The 16,073-nt window shown below is 42.3% G+C and overlaps 1 protein-coding gene across 4 annotated transcripts in view; it reads right to left on the reverse strand.

Moving 5' to 3' along the window:
• UBR1 (ubiquitin protein ligase E3 component n-recognin 1) overlaps positions 1-15,830 on the reverse strand; it is a 151,236-nt gene extending 135,406 nt beyond the window's left edge. For 2 of the 4 annotated variants that reach the window (XM_079769305.1, XM_079769303.1), the window contains exons 1-2: positions 15,208-15,830; positions 1,169-1,425 (exon numbers count right to left, since the gene is read on the reverse strand). In XM_079769305.1, the coding sequence (XP_079625431.1) occupies positions 1,169-1,425; positions 15,208-15,288 (338 nt within the window). In that variant the 5' untranslated portion in view covers positions 15,289-15,830. Of the gene's footprint in view, positions 1-1,168; positions 1,426-4,156; positions 4,832-15,207 lie in introns of those variants that run through there. The other 2 variants (XM_079769304.1, XM_079769306.1) reach the window with 2 other exon arrangements.
• Between the last annotated feature and the right edge of the window lie 243 nt (positions 15,831-16,073).

Raw genomic sequence — 16,073 nt, forward strand, 5'->3', positions numbered from 1 at the left:
ACCTCTATCAAAGGAGAAAAAAGAAAAACAACTAAAAGTGCTGCTAAGATCTAAAAGTTGAACGTTTCATGCCGAAACCGGTTGGGCTCAGTGGATAGAGTGTCGGCCTGCGGACTGAAAGGTCCCAGGTTCGATTGCGGTCAAGGGCATGTACCTTGGTTGCGGGCACATCCCCGGTAGGGGGTGTGCAGGAGGCAGCTGGTCGATGTTTCTCTATCATCGATGTTTCTAGCTTTCTATCCCTCTCCCTTCCTCTCTGTAAAAAATCAATAAAATATATTTTTAAAAATAAAAATAAAAAAAATAAAAGTTGAACGTTTCAGGCAGGATTAGGGAATGAAAAAGTTTTCCATGTTTAAGGCAACTGCTCTCACAAAGGGTAAAAGCCTAAATCTGTTTCTAGTTTCCGCACCACTGGCCTGGATTTTACCCAGTGGAATTCCTTCTGCCCTTACAGGTCCGCAATCCTTTGGCACCAAATCTCACTTGGTAGCAAACACTGACTTGAAATAACATGAAACTACAGACTCTATGTATACCACTTGCTGTGAATATTCATAGATTTCTTACAAAAATGCTGTTTGATGATAAGATCCTGCCTTGACTCTGCTAGGGAAGTATTAAAAATTCTGAAATACACCTGGCCTCAAGGGTTTCAAATTAAGAGTATGTGGACTACATAATAAGGCAAAAATCTATCACTTATGCACACTTTTGGAGAACATGAAGAAAAAATGAGAAAACTGTTTATGTCATATTAAAAAAAAAAAAAAAGCTGCCTGGGTAGCGAGGCTCAGTGGTTGAGTGTCGACCTATGAACTAGGAGGTCAGGGTTCAATTCCTGTTGAGGGTACATGCCCGGGCTGTGGGCTCAATCCCCAGTGGGGGGATTGTAGGGGGGCAGCCAATCAATGATTCCCTCTCATCACTGATGTTTCTATCTCTCTCCTTCTCCCTTCCTCTCTGAAATCAATTTAAAAAAATTTTAAAAACAAACAAAAAAACAAGCTACTAGTATACTAGCAAAAACAGATGTATAAGTACATAATAAAAGGAAGTTAGTTAAGTAGGATTACACAAGTAATAAACCAAGAAAGGTACATCATGAAGTAGGTACAAAATATCCATATTGTAATTATAACCAATCCTGTAAATTTCTAATTCTTACCTACAAGAATACGTTGTTTCTCCACTTTTGAAAACCTTCCCACAGAGTTGAAATGCTCCACTATGTTTTAATTTCTCTAAACAAGTATCTGGATCTTCTCCAAATAAATACCATTCCAATGGAGTGAATATTGATGTTTGTATACTCTCCTCCTGCTTTTCCAAGTCTGGGTCCATTTCAGCAAAATAAATTTCAGGCACCAATTGTGCCAAATGGTGCAAGAAAGTAGTATGAAAATCAACTTGCTGATCCCACCACTGAAAGAAAAGAAAATGAGTAGACTTTGTTATAACTTCCTTCTTAAAATTCTAGGGGCACCAGTAATAGCACAGCTCTGTAATTTCAGAGAAAGTGACCTACAATATATTCTTATTTTATCCTTTGCCAATACAAAAGGAAAGTGGGTGATTAAAAAAAAAAGTCTTGGAAACAAGTGATTGCCCACATATACCATAGATATCTGGAAAAAAGAAAAGTAGCTGTAGCGGGTAAGAATTATCCTTCCCTTCTGGAATGGCTAACTTTTGGTGTGTAAAGGTAACTCTATTATCAGTTAGAGGCTGTACAAACAAAGCATTCCCCACAGTCTTAGTTTTTTTAAAGGAACCATGCATTTAATGCAGTGGTTCTCAACCTTTCTAATGCCGCGACCGTTTAATACAGTTCCTCATGTTATGGTGACCCCCAACCATAAAATTATTTTTGTTGCTACTTCATAACTGTAATTTTGCTACTGTTATGAATTGTAATGTAAATATCTGTGTTTTCCAATGGTCTTAGGCGACCCTGCTAGCGGTTCTCAACCTGTGGAGAAAAACACATATATTTACATTACGATTCATAACAGTAGCAAAATTACAGTTATGAAGTAGCAACGAAAATAATTTTATGGTTTGGGGTCACCACAACATGAGGAACTGTATTAAACGGTCGCGGCATTAGAAAGGTTGAGAACCACTTATTTAATGAGAGATCAAAATGAATGATTGTCAAAGAGTTTTTAGAACACAAAAGCACTAACCATCAAAGAAAAAAAAACACATAAATTGGACCTCATCAAAAGTAAAACCTGCTCTTCAAAAGAAACTGTTACAGATGGCTCCTATGCCATGCTTATTTTAAAAAATTATATATATATATATATATATATATATATATATATATATATATATGTATGTATTGATTTCAGAGAGAAAAGGAGAGAAAGAGGGAAACATCAATGGTGAGAGAGAATCATTGATCGGCTGCCTCCTCACGCCCCACACTGGGATCGAGCCTGCAACCTGGGCATGTGCCCTGACCGAGAATTGAACTGTGACCTCCTGGTTTATAGGTCAACACTCAACTAGTGAGCAATACCTGCCAGGCTATGCCATGCTTATTTACATGTGAAAGCATGCTCAACATCTTCAGTCATTATAAAAATGCAAATTAAAATGACAATGAGATTACCCTACAAAACCCATTAAAATTTAGGTGAAAAAATAAAATAAAGCCCTGGCCAGGTTGGCTCAGTTGGTTGGAGCTGGTTCGATTCCTGGTCAAGGCAAATAACTAGGTTGTGGGTTTGATCCCCAGTTGGGGCACATGCAGAAGACAACCAAATAATGTTTCATGTTTCTCTCTCTCTCACTCCTTTCCCCTCTTTCTAAAATCAATAAGCATGTCTGGGTTCATTTCAGCAGAATAAATTTTGCTGAGGATTCAAAGAGTAAACAATGTTGCACTAGCTGGTTTGGCTCAGTGGATAGCCTGTGGACTAAAGGGTCCCAGGTTCGATTCCAGACAAGGGCACGTGCCCAGGTTGCAGGCTCAATCCCCAATAGGGAGTGTGCAGGTGGCAGCTGATCAATGATTCTCTCTCATCATTGATGTTTCTATCTCTCTTTCCCTCTTCCTCTCTGAAAGCAATAAAAAGATATAAAAAAAGAGTAAACCATGTTATGTTGCTTGACTTAGACAATCTAACAAGTGTCAATACTTTTGCAATTAAGAAAAAAAACTCTTAAAAATCTGTAAGAAATATTTAAAATAATGCCAAATAATTTCAAATTTATCTCCCTAACGATATTTATTAACTAGAAAGGGAAAAGATAGTAAGTATAAAGTAGAGACTCTGCAGATACCAAGTTAACCAAGTGATTAAGATAAATATCACTAATAAGAAACATTAATATCAAGAATCCCTTAATATGATGCACTGAGAAAAATAGGGTACCATTTTTGTGTTATTCTTGTGCAAAATGTATAACCTCATTCCAATCATGAAAAAACATCAAACTCAAATTGAGGATCATTGTACAAAATAACTGTTCAATAATCTTCAGAAGAATCAAGGTCACCCAGCCAGTGTGGCTCAGTGGTTGGGCATTGACCTATGAACCAGGAAGTCACGGTTTGATTCCTGGTCAGGGTACATGTCCGGGGTTTCCCGGGTTTCGGGCTTGGTTCCCCGTAGGGGGCATGCAGGAGGCAGCCAATCAATGATTCCTTCTCATCAGTGATGTTTCTTTCTATTTCTCCCTTCCTCTCTGAAATCAATAAAAAAATATTTTTTTAAAAAGTGTCACAGTCATGAAAAACAAGGAAAGACCAAGATACTGTTGCAAGAGACTATGAAGAAACTGAGACACAGACTGTAAAATATAAAGGAGAAATACTAAATGTAATGTGGGATCCTAAATAAAACCCTGGAACAGAAAAAGAACATTAGTGGGAAAACTGGTAAACTTCAAATAAGGTCTGTAGTTTAGTTATCATCAATATTAATTTCTTTACCCTAATAATTACCTGTACTAAGGTTATATAGGATGTCAACATTCGTGGATATAGGTGTGAGAGATATAAAATAACTGTGCTATTTTTTCAAGGTTTCTAAAATGAGTCCAAAATAAAAGGTCAGAAAAGAAACTGATACTGAAGATGTTTATTTACAAATATAGAAAGGCGTTAATAATATACGAGAGGCCTGGTGCACGAAATTCGTACATGGGTAGGGTCCCTAGACATGGCTGGCAGGGGCCTTCCTTCGTTACATGATGTCCCCTGGTGGTCAGCGCACATCATAGTGGATGGTTGAACTCCCGATCGGTCAAACTCCTGAGGGGACAATTTGCATATTAGCCTTTAATTATATAGGATAGTTCAACAAAGTAGGTTACAAAGCAATATGTATAAAGTCTCATTTTGCTTAAATATTAATTGTATTTACATGGGGGGAAATCAGAAGGAATATATACCAAAATGTTAACAGTGGTGGGTAGTGAGATTTTAGCATATTTTCATGGAATCTGTATGTTTGCTTACCTATGAATAACATCTTTACAGTGATTTCATATTAGGGAGATAATTTTTTATTATAAAAATCAGAACATTTTACTAAAACCTTTTTTAAAAAACTGTGCCTTCCAACCTTGGCTGGTGTGGCAAAGTGGTTGGAGCATCAGCCCACGCACAGAAGAGTCATGGGTTCAATCCCTGGCCCCAGTCAGGGTGAGTTCAGCATTGGGAGGCAACCAATCTATGTGTCTCTCACATCGATGTCTCTCTCTCTCTCCCCTCCCCAACCCCTTCCACTCTCTCTAAAAACCAATGGAGAAATATCCTCAGGTGAGCATTAACAAAAACAAACAAGCAACAATAACAAAAAAACCTGTGCCTTCCAGCCCCAGCTGGGTGGCTCAGTTGGTTGGAGCATCATCCCACACATCAAAAAGGATGCTTTTGTTTTGTCTGATTGCTTTTAGTAATTTTCCCAATTTAAGAATAAAAAAAATAATTTTTTATTCAATCTCCAGATTTTTTTCCCCCAGCATCTGGAATTAAGGGAGGGTTTTCCTAATTGTTCTCTGAAAACAAGTTCTCACATCATTTAAATTCCCAAACATTCCTAACATTTCCCTCATCCCCAGGGACTTACTTGGATGCTTGTTCGAGAACATCATTCTGAAAAAGAAACTTTAAGTATAGTGTATAACTCTTTTTCTAATTCTTCTGTTTTGAAGTGTAACAACATCTGGAGGCTCTACTGTGGCAAGTATTGGGTTAGTAATTGGAGCATCTCTAGCATCAAGAAATCTTTTGGTTATACAAAGTTTTCTTGTAATACCATTTGACAGATTCATAAATGTAAGAAAACAACCCTAGTTCAACTGCTTACACCATAGGGAAACCCTAGCCTATCTGATAATTGGGTCTCTGTAAGCCTGTCAAAACATTTCCTCTCAGTCAACTTCCATTCTTACAGCTCACAATTAACCCAAAATCTACCTTCCTGTAACTTTTAGCCTACACTGCCTGAAATAATCCAATACAATTTACTCTGCTATTTTACCCAACAGCCTTTCAAATAAATTAAGATAACTATTATATTTCTCATTAGTCTCTTCATTCTGGGAACTAGAACTAGAACATAGAAACTAAAGAAATGTGTCCATCCCTAATGACATAGTATTCAGACCGTTCTCCATTTATGGAACATGTACAATATGCCTCCACACAGGGGAGTAGAACTATTTATTACCTTCCTTATCCAGAGCACTAAACTGCTTTAAAAGATTGTGTTCTTTTTTTGGCAGTCATATCACATTATAACTTAGTGAGCTTGCAGACAATTAAAACCCTAGATCAATCACATATAATTGTGATGAAAGATAGAGTTTACTGTTAGTATTTACTTGAGTGTAATTCATCTTCTAATAGTTTACTTAATGCCATTCTTCAGAACAAAGTCTATTTGACTTGTTTGGAAGAGTGGAGCTATAACTACTTAATGTGTTTTTATGGACTACTTTTAAAATGCCTTTGAACATTTGGTATATATGGGTAATGGCATTAGCTACACAAGGACAAATCAATTTATCCACTGGTGGTGGTGGTGGGTTTTTTTAATACACACATATTCTGCCTTAGGAAGAGAATATAAGATATGTACCCCAGAGTTTAGGAAAGCAGATTTCATTCATCCAAAGACTTCAAGAAAAGTCTAGAAAATTGGAGCATGAACTTATGGTCGGAGGAGAAAAATAAAGAGAATGGTTTAAGAGAGACAGTATGTTCTCAAAGCCATATTCTGACTGCATGTTCATGTATTTCAACAGGAAAGAAAAGAGAGGGGCCTTGTTTATCACATGACTCTATATTTGTCCCAGCCTATTTTATCAATGCCATGAAGACATAGTAAACTTTCTTATCATATTTACAAACACAAGGCTGGCAGGGATAAAAAATTCTCCTTAGGCTGATATTGCATTGAAACTAATAAGGTGAAGCTTAATTGTGAAAGTAAACTCCAACTGGACAAGGCCTATGTCATTCCCATATAGCAAGTAAGCTCTTTGGTAAGTATAACTCTTCTGGAGTCTCTCAGTAACATTTATTTAGTACAGCATATTTCCATAACCACTTAGCTTATTAGAAGGGTATAACTTAACATTAAAAAAAAAGTTTGTACCAAATGCTTTAAAAAAAACAAACTCATCATATAACTATAGTTTCTTTAATAAGAGAAATGTTAACTCAGAATACCTTAGAAGAACACGTAGGAGTTCATAGTAATGCAGCCCTGGGACTAAAGAAGTCTTAATATTTTGTCTTAAGCCATCTGAGGCAATGGGTTAAAGGCTTAAAGAAAATTGTCCATTTCACAGAGCACAGTGTATGATTACTACCTTTAGAGAAATGGGTAAAATAATGGCAAGGGAAATTTCAAGTAGCCCTCAAAGCCAGCACACATGAAGGATGAACAGGATTGCACTGGTTCACCCTCTGTCACTGATTCACCAGTACATATATGCATATCTACCCAGACAGACTCTATGCAGTGTTGAAAACAAAAACCTCTTTACTGTAGGACAATGCCTGTTATTAAACGTAAGCAGTCATGCCCTGGCCAATGTGCCTAAGTCGGTTGGGCTTCGTCCTGTGCACTGAAAGTTTGCCAGTTTGATTCCCAGTCAGGGCACATGCCTGGGTTGCGGGCTCAATCCCCGGTAGGGGGCCTGCAGGAGGCAGCCAATCGATGTCTCTGTCTCTCTCTCTTTCTCTCTCTCTCCTTCCCTCCCTCCCTCCATTCCTCTCTAAAAATTAATTAAAAAAATATTTTTAAAAACACACACATAAGCAGTCATTCCAGGCCAAGCTCATCTATACTAAGTTACTACTCTTCCCTAGCCTCTTACAGGTAGTGGGACTGAACCTGTCACTTTGAACTACAGTTTTAAAACTTCATATCTGACATTATAATAAAAGTTGGTACTGAAAAATCAGCATTTTCCCTAGCTACCCACAATAGAAATTGGGAAATGATAACAAAACAAAAAAATAAAAAAATCAACAGGCACTAGGCCCTACTATGATCTGGTGATAAAGTGCTTTATAAAGTTGGGATTCACAAGACCTTGGTTTTCATCCTAGTTTTCTCACTGTGTCCTTAATACAGAAAGCTGTGCTCTGGCCTAAAATGATATAGATTCAAATTTCTAAGGAAAATCCTCCACTGAAAATAGCATGTAACTTCTCACTCCTTCCTCTCTGTCTCAATATTTTAAAGTCAGCTATCAAAAGATTATATTATCTTTTAAAGAACCCCTACAGATATGAGATTGTAGGTAATTATTTCCTTTATTTTCATAATTTTGCACACATAACAACCGTAAACTTTTTAAAAAAATTAAAATCCCCCCATTTGGGTACAAGATAACTTTTGGGATAATGGAAATGTTCTAGAACCCGATTTGGTGGTAATTACAAAGGTGTATACATCTGTCAAAACTAATCAACCAAACGCTTAAAATAGATGACTTTATGGTATACTAGAGGCCCGGTGCACAAATTTGTGCCTGGGTGGGGTCCCTCAGCCTGGCCGGCGATTAGGGCCGATTAGGGTCCGTCTCACACAGTCCCAATCGGGGCCTATCGGGGCCGGCAGGCCAGGGGGAGGGACTGCCCGTGGGAGGTTGGCTGTGGGAGCGCACTGACCATGAGGGGGCAGCTCCTGCATTGAGCATCTGCCCCTTGGTGGTCAGTGTGCATCATAGCAATTAGTCATTCAGTCGACTGGTCGTAACAGCCGCTTAGGCTTTTATATAGAGAGGCCCAGTGCACGAATTCGTGCACGAGTGTGTGTGTGTCCCTCAGCCCAGCCTGCACCCTCTTCAATCTGGGACATCCCTCTCACAATCCAGGTCTGCTGGTTCCCAACCGCTCGCCTGCCTGCCTGCCTGATTGCCCCTAACCACTTCTGCCTGCCAGCCTGATCACCCCCTAACCACTCCCCTGCCAGCCTGATCGATGCCTAACGGCTCCCCTGCCGGCCCAATTGCCCCTAACTGCCCTCCCCTGCTGGCCTGGTCACCCCTAACTGCCCTAACTTGACAGCCTGGTCGCCCCCAACTGCCCTCCCCTGCTGGCTCGGTCACCCCCAACTGCCCTCCTCTGCAGGCCTGGTCATCCCTAACTGCCCTCCCTTGCTGGCTTGGTTACCCCCAACTGCCCTCCCCTGCAGGCCTTGTCCCTCCCAATTGCCGTCCCCTGCTGGCTTGGTCCCCCCCAACTGCCCTCCCCTGCAGGCCTGGTCACCCCTAACTGCCCTCCCCTGCAGGCCTGGTCACTCCCAACTGCCCTCCCCTGCAGGCCCAGTCACTCCTAACTGCCCTCCCCTGCCAGCCTGGTCACCCCTAACTGCCCTCCCCTGCAGGCTTGGTCCCCCCCAACTGCCCACCCTTGCAGGCCTGGTCCCTCCCAACTGCCCTCCCCTGCTGACCTGATTGCCCACAACTGCCCTCCCCTGCTAGCCATCTTGTGATGGCCATCTTTGACCACATGGGGGCAGCCATCTTGTGTGCTGGAGTGATGGTCAATTTGCATATTACCTCTTTATTATATAGGACTAGAAGCCCGATGCACAATATTCGTGCACGAGGCATGGGATCCCTCAGCCCAGCCTGTGCCCTCTTGTAATCCAGGACCCCTGTAAACCGGCAGGCAGACATTCCTCTCACAATCTGGGACCCCTCACTCCTAACCGCCCGCCTGCTCACTCCTAACCGCCCACCTGCTCACTCCTTACCACCCACCCGCTCCTTACCGCTTGGCTTGACACTCCTTAGTGCTGCCGCGGAGGCAGGGGAAGCTCCTGCCACCGCTGCTGCGCTCGCCAGCCGTGAGCCCGGCTTCTGGCTGAGCGGTGCTCCTGCTGTGGGAGCACACTAACCACCAGGGGGAAGCTCCTGCATTGTGCGTCTGCCCCATGGTGGTCAGTGTGCGTCATAGCGACTGGTCGTTCTGGTTGTTTCGCTGTAAAGGTCTCTGGGCTTCTATATATATAGACTAGAGGCCCGATGCACGAAATTCATGCAAGAGTTGGCCTTCCTTCCCTCAGCTGCTGGCACTGGCCTCTCTCTGGCACCCTGGATCTGGGCTTGATTCCCTCCAGCCGCCTGCAGGCACCCAAGACCCGGGCTTCGCTCCAGCTACCAGTAGGCACCCGGGACCTGGGCTTCACTCCAGCTGCCAACAGGCACCTGGGACCCAGGCTGGCTTCTCTCTGGCCCCGGCTCTGTAGGGAATGACGCCTGGTCTAATTAGCATATTACCCTTTTATTATTATAATTATAGATAGATAACTTATACCTCAATAAGATTTTTTTTATTATCTGTACTGAGTTCAGAAAGGAAGGGAGAGGGAGAGAGAGATATAAACATCAATGATGAGAAAGAATCATTAATCAGATGCCTCCTGCATGCTCCCTACTGGAAACCGAGCCCACAACCAGAGCATGTCCCCTGACCGGGAATTGAACTGTGACCTCCTGGTTCACAGGTCGACAGTCAACTACTGAGCAACACCAGCAGGGCCTCAATAATATATTTTTAAAATCCTCTCTATTTTCCAACAAAAATATCCTCGGGTGAGGATCAATCAATCAATAAGTAAGTAAAACAATACCCAGCTGGTGTTGCTCAGTGGTTGAGCATCAACCCATGAACCAGGAGGTCACCAGTTCGGTTTGATTCCACATGCCCAGGTTTCAGGCTCAATCCCCAGTAGGGAGTGTGTTTCTCTCTCATCTATGTTTCTATCTCTCTATCCCTCTCCCTTTCATTCTCTGTTAAAAAAAAAAAAAAAATTAATAAAAAATATATTTTAAAAATCCTCCCTATTAAATTTTAAACTTTTATCCTTATAAACTCTTAACCTTCTCAACTCCTATTTCCTTCACCTCTACTCTACCTCAGCTAGTGTCTCCTCATTCATTCATTCATGTATTTAATAACAATTCTGAAGCAATGTGCTAGGTAGTGGAGATACTGATGTGAACAGGAAACAGTTTGTACTATCAAGGAGTTTTCTGTCTAGAACAGAAGATAGACAGTAAATAGGTGTTTCTGAGTAGAGCCTGAGACATGCTATATACAAGAGTATGAAAAGGCTGCTGCTATAGAAACATAGAGGCACATCTAAACCTGGCTCTGCCATCACAAGCATCTGATATGCCTCCATGTTCTAAAACTCCAAATTTCCCCTTTCTGACCATAACATTCAGTCTTTCCATTTATGTCAACATCATAACTTTAATACCTTAAATCCCACCAATTCCCTTGGCTTTCCTTAGCTCTCTGTTCAGTCTGGACTCCAAGGTTAGCTATTACCCCAATATGCTCCCTACTTCTGTCCTCCTTCCCCCAATCACTACCATAAATCACTAATGTTGATCCTCATTTATTCAATAAGAGTATGTAAATGTCTGCTATATCAAGCACATAATGGTATATATCAGTAAACAGTCAGACATGATCCTTGCCTTCATGGAGCTTACATTCTGGTAGGAAAGACAGACATTTAAATAAGTAAATAAAGACAATACAGTAATTACAGATAAGTGCAGTGGAAGAAATAAACAGGATACTTTGACAAAGAATAAGAGGAACCCATCTTTTAGACAGGGTAAGTATCAAGAAAAACAGAAGAAAAATACTCTAGGGAGGGGAAAAAAAAAACATCAAGTAAAGGCATAGGCCCTGAAGCAAGATACAGCATGGGTTTGTTTTAGTAACTAACAGGCCAGGGTGGCTAAAACTGAGTGAGAAGAAACTAACAAGAAATTAGAGGACATGTAGAGGCCCGATCAGGCAGGATCTTGAATGACTTGTAATGCATTTAGATTTTATTACAAGTACAATGGAAAATCACTGAAGAATTTAGGCAGGAAACTGACATGAATATGATTTAGTCTTAAAAAGATTTACTCTGGTTGCTAAGAGGAGAATGGACTGGAACAGGGTAAAATGGAAGCAATGAAGCCAGTTAGGAGGCCACTGCAGTTGCCTAGGCAATAGATGGTGACTATGAGTAGAGAGGTGGAGTGGAGACAGAGAATTGTTTGTGTTCAAGAGCTATTATGGAAGTGTCATCTACTGAGACAGGAATAACAAAACTCTTGATCTGCCTCCCTGTTCCCCCCTCCCAAAATCTGGTCATTCTTCTCAGTATATGACATAACCATGGCCATGAATGCTTAAGCCAAACATTGGGGATCCAGATGTCATCTGTTTCTTCCCTTTGCCTCATGCTCAATCCACAAGCAAATCTTTTTGTTTCTACCATACTTCCAAATTCTCTCTCAAATCCATCCTCTTCTTTCCATCTCCAGTGATCTCTCTAGTACAAGCCACCATCAACTATGGCTTGGATAAGTTACTGCAGTGGCTTCCTAATTGCTCCCCCTATTTGAAACACTTATCAGACATCCAAGTGGATATGTCAAGTAGGTAGTTGGATTTGTGATTCTGGAGCTCAGAAGTGAGATGACCTAAATTTGGGAACTGAATGCATTCAGATGGTATTTATAGCCATAGAACTAAATAAATCACATAGGCAGAGGGTGCAGACAGGAAAAAGAAAAGACCACAGTACCACGCCAGGAAAAATCTTCTGAGATGGACTTAAGCAAGTCCAGTTGAAGAAGACAGAAGGCAAAAGCTGTGTTAGACCACCCCATATACTATCTGAATTCCCAATTTTTCTCAGTCCTCATCTTCCTGGACCTAGTAAACCACCCTCTTCTACACACTATACCAGGCGTCCTCAAACTGCGGCCGTGGGCCACATGCGGGTGTTTTTGCCGTTTTGTTTTTTTACTTCAAAATAAGATATGTGCAGTGTGCATAGGAATTTGTTCATAGTTTTTTTTTTTTAAACTATAGTCCGGCCCTCCAACGGTCTGAGGGACAGTGAACTGGCCCCCTGTTTAAAAAGTTTGAGGACCCCTGCATTATACCCTATGACAGTGGTCGGCAAACTCATTAGTCAACAGAACCAAATATCAACAGTACAACAACTGAAATTTCTTTTGCGAGCCAAATTTTTTAAACTTAAACTTCTTCTAACACCACTTCTTTAAAATACTCGCCCAGGCCGTGGTATTTTGTGGAGGAGCCACACTAAAGGGGCCAAAGAGCCGCATGTGGCTCGCGAGCCGCAGTTTGCCGACCACGGCCATATGACACTGCGCTACTCTCACCTCATTCCTGCTTGGCTACTCCCTTTGTAGGTCCTTCCCTGGTTTTTCCTCCATTTTCTGTCCCTGAAACTCAATCATTCCTGTTCCGCCTCCTTCTCTCTCTCCCCCCCCCCCCCCCACTTTACCCTCTCACTCCATGTCTGTCTGTCTCTTTCTCTGTATGTATGTACATATATACACATATATACATACACACACACTTTCCTCCTCAAAGATCTTATCCCTCCCCAAAATGTCAACATGTCAATTCTGTACTGAGAACTTCCAAATGTCTAGCTTAGTCTTCCTCAATGTGTGGCCCACAAGACCAGGACTTCAAAATTAGTAGGGCATGCTGATCTACAGAATCAATTACCCTAATCATTCTCAAGCAATGGCTTTTATAAATGTCCAATAATTCATACCTATTATTTCACTCTAATTGTGTTAGGTAATATCAGGAATTTGAGAGCCTTCATACATGTTGATAGCAACATGACAGAAAAATGACCTAGGAACTAAGAAGGAAGTTTAAGGATAGCAAAAACTATAACCACAAACAAGACTCTAGTGGAGTTGGTAAGAGTTCTTAAACCTCTGCAACACTCCCATATTCATTATTTTTGTTTTACCTGCCTCCCAATGCTGATTTAAAATATACAAATTATTCGAATGTCAAAGAATCTTTGAGCTTGTTTTGCTTAATAGCAAACAAGAAGTAATCTGGAAAGGCAGAATCTTACTCCAGTTAGGATAAAATTAAAGATGGTAGATTTAAAAATAAAAGGAAAGTAAGATGCTATCTGGAATCCTCAAGTAGAGAAATCCCAAGCCAAAAAAGTGATCATGAGCCTTTACAGTCACAAGTCTTCATCCACTTACATCACCCTATCTTGTATTAAAATCATTTGAGCACTTGTCTTATCTGTGTCACTGGACTGTGAGTTCCCTCTGGCACCTGGGACCTGGGCTTGTGTCCCTCCGGCTGCCAGCAGGCATCCAGGACCCGGGCTGGAAGCTTTTACACCTCTCTTGGAATCTACCTGCTACTTTGCAAAATCCAAAGTCTTACCCAATGAAATTTAATATTTCTTGAAGTAGAGTTTGCAACATAATTCTAGCTCAATTCCTGTACCATTATCTCCAGTCCCAAATAAGTGAAGTCCAGATTGATGAGATTTTACTATACTACCTGGAAGGAATATATCAAAGCTTTAAATAAGCATTAGTCATCTTTAGCAATACAAAATTACAGTAACACTTCTGCCCACAGCACAGTTTCTCCATTACTTCTAAGATGTAAAAAGCACAAGCTACCATTAAAACCAGATGTTTACAATTGCTTCCAAACTTTTCCCATCTTCTCATTTCTTATGATCTCAAATAGATGCTTCCTCCTTCAATACCAGCAGTGAAGTGAGGTTGAATAAATATTTGGGGTAGAGAATAGCTGCAAGCACTGTCATAGCTGGGTGGCCAAACCCTTATTCCAACTCCCTCCCTACCTGGTTTCTATCTCCCAGCCAAACTAGCCAGTCCCTGGGGTGGACTCTTATTTCTGGAGTTCACTCTGTTCTCTCATAAAACAATGCTCAAGTGTCTGCAGTATTAAACTACTCCAAGAAAGCTTTCACTAAAACTACAAACCAAAGAAACTTCAGGAAGAGGTTGTATATCCTACACTTTTCTGTATGCAAGAATAAATGCCAACTGACAAAAGTCAACATCATGCCAGAATCAATATTTGACTATTTCCTATGTATCTCCCCACTAGATGCGGGAGACATCCAGAATATTATCTAATGTTACCTCTTACCCTCCTCAGTCAGTCAGCTTTCTCTCTGTAGCCAGAGGACGGACTCAGATTTGCTCACTCTCTCTTGCCTCCCCATTCTTTCAACATATAGATCCCGATATTAATTAATGGTATTTCCCTGCCTGGAAATGTCTGAAAGTCTCTTTCCCATCGTTAAAAAGCAGCGACAGAAGACGGGTTCCTCCATTGAGGATGAGGCCTGGGGTTCTCCAGATACTGGACTGAAGGACTGCAACCGCTACACCTCTTGTCTTTGCCTGCCTCCCAATGTTGACAGGAGCGGACACAGGAGTGGACAGTGGCAGCACTCCCGGACACTATCCGTCCCCACCCAGCCCGCTATCAATCCCCACACCAGGTGCTGCATCCTGCATTCCAGTCGTCCAGAGGGGTTAACGCCGCGTCTCCCGGAAAATGGCTCTTCCTCCAACCCCGCCTCAGCCCCCCACACCAGACCATCTACCAACACCACCAGGTCTTTCTACTGCAGGATACAGACATGCTTGAGCTCGTCACCACCAATAAACGACAAAGGCATTAAATTCCGTAGACCTGGCCAGCAGGAAGGTGGGTGAGTGGCTTTTCCTGTGGTGGCTCCCTTCCACATCAATCCCTACAACTCCCCCTCCCCAGAGCCGCCATAAGCCGTGCAGCCCCGCATCCTCCGAAGCGCGGCAGGGAGGGACTGGGGGTACAAAAGGAACTTGCCCGCAAGGACTTACAGAGGCCAGTCCCTGCGGGGTCTGGGGCAAGTCCGGGCTGACTTCCATCCTCTCCACACCCCGGGCCTCCTCGTCCGCCATCTTGAGGGAAACTGACGCTTGCAGTTGCAGACCCCCGGCCGGAGACGAGCGGAGACCTGTGGCCGGTTCAGGAGGCGCGGGACGACACTTTTACGACGGCCCCTGAAGTCGAATTTGACGCAGGATCGAACAGCGGCTTCCGGTGCGCTTCCCGGAAGCCAGCGTCGCGGCCCTTCAGGGCGCGAGGGTTCTCCTTCCCTACTTTCTTAGTCGTAGAGCTCGGTGGCTGGAGCTTGTGTGTCTGGTCTCGGTGCTGGGGACTGTTGCGTCTACGAGGTTAAAAAGGAAAAAAATTCGGCGTCCGTTGTGCAAGGAAGAAAAATGTCGGGGCGAGCTACGTGAACACCCGTTCAGGGCCCCCTGGCCGGGTCCTGGGTCTAGGTGTGTTTTGTCTCTCGGCGCACCTGCTGCGGTTCCCCAGCGCCCACACAATGAAAAAGTACTCAACGCTGTCACATCTTTGGGAAGGCAACCCGTGGGCACCTGCGCATGCGCACAATAAAACTCAGACCCCAGCTTTTGGGGGAGTGGTAGTGAAGAAATAACGAAAAATTGGAAACCTAGTCATCGGTAGAGGGAAGATAAGGTAAACATGGTAATCTGCATTATGGAACACCATGCATGTCTTAAAAAAAAAAAGATCTATGTAGAAAGATAAAGATAAGTGAGGAGGGAAAAAACAGTCAAGTAGCCACAAACCTTATATTTAGGCTTACATAAATTTAAATGCGAAGGAAACATTCTGAAAGGGAAAAGCACAAATGGTAGTGTGCTCTGAAAACCGG

The sequence above is a fragment of the Cnephaeus nilssonii genome (genome assembly GCF_951640355.1).
Source record: "Cnephaeus nilssonii genome assembly, chromosome: 4".
NCBI lineage: Eukaryota > Metazoa > Chordata > Mammalia > Chiroptera > Vespertilionidae > Cnephaeus > Cnephaeus nilssonii.